The 4,309-nt window shown below is 40.7% G+C and overlaps 1 protein-coding gene across 1 annotated transcript; it reads left to right on the top strand.

Annotated features, from left to right (window-relative positions):
• On the top strand, positions 1–3,421 carry LOC308297279 (interleukin-22 receptor subunit alpha-2-like; the record flags this gene model as incomplete). Its single annotated transcript, XM_080740692.1, has 5 exons — positions 1–64; positions 496–616; positions 1,832–2,016; positions 2,671–2,810; positions 3,272–3,421. 5 exons carry the CDS (start codon positions 1–3, stop codon positions 3,419–3,421), a joined length of 660 nt encoding a protein of 219 aa, XP_080596818.1.
• Between the last annotated feature and the right edge of the window lie 888 nt (positions 3,422–4,309).

Genomic DNA, 4,309 nt, shown 5'->3' with positions numbered 1-4,309 from the left:
ATGACTGCTCTGCTGTTTCTGGTCATAGTTCTGGAGATCTTCTCTAGCTGTCTCACAGCGCAAGGTAACATTTGATGTATTTAATGTATGTTGATACCACTGCAGAGTCTTGTGGGTTCTAATCCACCGCAGGGCATCCGGCAATATTTAATGCAATTTGGAACTTTTCATGATTAGTTCATATTTTTTATTTTTTTTGCTAGTTTTGTTTTGTATTTTTGAAAAAGCTTAGTTTTTATTAGTTATAGTTTTTCTTATTGTAATTATGAGGTGTTTGTCGGGTGAGATTCAAAACATTAATAGCCTACAAGCTCAAAACATGTTTTCATTTTTACATTTGAGTTATTTTTTTAGTTTTGTTAAAGTATAATAACCTTGGTATAGTGAGGTATTACAAACCTTTTGCAAATGGTCTAGTTCTCCTGAGGAGAGCTGGCACAGGCCTGGGTCAGGGCTGAATATCCTGTCTGTATCCTTTATCTATCATGTCTTCAGTTCCAGTGTTTCTGACTCCGCCGACTGAGGTGAAGTTTGAGTCTGTGGACTACAGGAATGTTCTTCACTGGAACTCACCCTCCAACACCTCCACACTGCACTACAATGTGCAGTGGAAGATGTGAGTGTGGATAAAACACATACATGCACATGCAACACTCATACAGTCACCACAGTACAGATGCAACACTCATACAGTCACCACAGTACAGATGCAACACTTATACAGTCACCACAGTACAGATGCAACACTCATACAGTCACCACAGTACAGATGCAACACTCATACAGTCACCACAGTACAGATGCAACACTCATACAGTCACCACAGTACAGATGCAACACTTATACAGTCACCACAGTACAGATGCAACACTTATACAGTCACCACAGTACAGATGCAACACTCATACAGTCACCACAGTACAGATGCAACACTCATACAGTCACCACAGTACAGATGCAACACTCATACAGTCACCACAGTACAGATGCAACACTTATACAGTCACCAGTACACATGCAACACACGTCACTAACTGTTAACCAGTAGAGAGAGAGTGAAATGTTACCTTGCCCTGCAAAATCAGCAAGATGATTTGAATTACTTGCGCGAGAAGAGCACACAAGTACTGCGTTCGGCTGCGTATGTAGGTATATAAGTATGTACGTATGTCGGTGTCTGCCCGTGTTTAAGCCTGCAGCCCAATCAGGGTCCAGCATTTCTAGCAACGTCATCATTAACAGCCAATGAGGGACCAGCATTCCTGGTGATGCCACTGGTGATGTCAGCAGAGTTTGTTATATACGAGCATTTCTGGTAATGTCTTCATTAACAGCCAATGAGGCCAGCAGAGCGCACCTCATGGCACGCTCTGCTGGCGCACAAGTAGGCCATACTTGGCCTGAGGCGTCTTACTAGTTTTAAATGCTTGAATAACTTGAACCCTCGCATCCCTATACTCTTGAGGAGAACTTGCTGCGAGGCGTTGAGAGCTTGTAGATCTGCTATTTTTGGCAAATAGGTTTCGAGGTAAAAAAAGAGCAGACAAAATACACCGTCAAAGGTCAAGTTTACTAAGTATCGACGATTTAAGATTGTAGGCGGTTAAGTGTCAAACAAGTCTATGAATCTATCTATGAAATCGATGAGAATCTCCATGATCCATCACACATTTATACTAGAGGGGGTCCCTGCGTCATCTCTCTCTCTCTGCTAAGGGGTCCTCTGCCTGAAAACGTTGAAGACCCCTGATATATACAGTATATATTTCCCCCCCTGTCCTCTCCAGCTATGGTATATATATGTATATATATATTTCCCTGTCCTCTCCAGCTATGGGGAGCCACAGTGGCTTGACGTGTGGGACTGCCAGGGGATCAGCGCCACCCAGTGTGACCTGAGCAGCGTGACCTCCGACCCCAGAGAGTGGTACTACGCCAGGGTCCATGCTTCCTCCTCACTGCCTGCCAGACAATCAGCATGGGCGCTCTCCCCCAGGTTCAGCCCTCGCTGGGAGAGTGAGTTTTCTTTCCATTTTTCAGTGGTGTAATTATATTATATATAGTATATTTACTTAAAGGAGGACTTTCCACTTGTCAACCCATCTTGATATAATGGGTCCTCACTAATGTTCATAATAAAATAGCAAAAAAAAAAAATCTACTCTGTCCAAGTCTCTTAGGAGAGCTGTTAAGTTCAGAAATCTATAGTCTTGTGACATCATCATTTTCTAAGAAAAAAAAATAAATATTTTTGAAAGTATTTTTATTATCGCTAGAACAATGGCTTTCACTTTAACATTGCATTTATTTGAAAACCTAAGTTCCTAGTTACTTTTACTACTTGTTTTTGATTATTACAAAATATACATCCACCACTTGAACCCTATATACATTTCTACTTTCAAAAGATTGTTATACATTTGAAAACTTGCGATGCATTGTGAGCTTGTAGATTTGCTAGTCTCGGAATATATATATATATATATATATATATAAATATACAGTAGATCTCTTCTTATTTTGTACCTTTGATTTATCTGTGTTGTCCTTTATGTGTACTGTGTCGTGTGAAAACATTTAAAATAAAAAAAGAGGGTTTATGGGTACCCAGAATACACAGATAATGCTTTGGAACAGTTTTGTGAAGTTCTATTTGTTTATATTTGACAGCCAAGATCAGTCCGCCCACACTGAGGTTAAATGTGACAGCGCAAGGCATTGTGGTCCGCGTGAAGCCCCGCGCTCTCCCTCACAAGATGCACAAGAAACTGTGCTATAAGATCTACGTCATACACACCAATGGAGACGAGGTGCTGAAGACACACACACACACACACACACACACACACACACACACATACACACACACCTTATCTTGTTACTGGTTTCCCAGTTAACATCCATAAATAAATGCTGCAATATAATAATAATAATAATAATACATTTGATTTATAATGCACTGCTGAAACTATTACAGCACTACCACCACTTCTACTGATTGATTGATTGACTGGATGATTGGTTGGTTGGTTGATTGATTGATTGAAGACTTGATTAGAAGTTTTAACAACACAGTACGGGGGTCCCTGGCATGAAATATTTTCCCGATTGGGGGGGTCTGCGGCCAAATACATTTTAATTTGGAGGTCCTTTCCTTGATATGTAAACGTTTTAGAACCTCTATCATAGTTTTTCCTCTGCGCTCGTTCCCATGCTTGTTACTTAATACTGATCCACTCCTCCCTCCTCTCTCCCCCGTTGTGTTTTCCAGGACGTGCATGAGATAGAGTGTTGTCGCAAACATCTGTCTCTCAACAACCTATTGCCCAACACAGAGTACTGCATCCAAGCCCAGATCTTCATCCCTCTTCAGGGCAGGACCAGCACTCGCAGCTCTCTGAGATGTGCCACTACACACTGACCGAGGTACAGTACATTCATATAGGAGCACATTACAAGCTCCACTGGCTGTCCCTCCCTCCGTCTGTCCGTCACGTCACGTCACGTCACACTTTTGGCCCCACTCTTATCTCCGACACCGTTGTCCCTATCCATGCCAAACTTTGCACACACACTCCTTGGCTGGCAAACCACAACTGATTTCTCACATGGCCCTCTTCTAGCGCCACCATGAGGCCGATTTTTGGACACTGATCACAATCACAAAGATTTTTATACATTTGTAAAGTGAAATGGGACATTCTGCATAATGGGTAGTACTTTTAGTACATTTTGATGCCAATACTTTTTTACTTTTACACAGGAACATTTTGAATTCTGAGCCCTTACTTGAAACAGAGTATTTCTACATAGCAGTATTGATACTTTTAATTAAGTATTTCACTTAAGAGTACTTTTGCCACCACATTATCACTAAGAGGGTGGAATGGTAAAACAACCTACCGGAACAAAGGTTTTACAGTATGTGAAGTATCAGTTGTCGCCTAACAAGCACCAGGGAGAGAGATGTAGTGTAGTTTTACCCATGAAGAGTACATCTACACTACTGGTTCACAAACACATGTTTATGGGTCCCTTAATCTTTCATGAATTAAAAAACAAATTCAATGATTATTATTACTAAATTATAGTAATAATAATCATTGAATTTGTTTTTTAATTATATTTTGTAGATAAGCTTTTAGCTGTATTTATTTGGTGACAAATTCATAAAATTGTGCAAATACATTTGCCTTTGGGCAGTGTAATAAATGTCTCCTTCTTTCTTCCTGTCTTGTCTCTCTCCAGTGTCCTCCATATCCATTTCCGATCCTCTTTTATCCAGTAGAGGATGTATCGTCGCTCCGGG

The sequence above is a fragment of the Nannobrachium achirus genome (genome assembly GCF_963921795.1).
Source record: "Nannobrachium achirus genome assembly, chromosome: 13".
Lineage (NCBI taxonomy): Eukaryota > Metazoa > Chordata > Actinopteri > Myctophiformes > Myctophidae > Nannobrachium > Nannobrachium achirus.
Note: the sequence above shows the minus strand (reverse complement) of the source record. Positions and strands in the feature narration are given on the sequence as shown.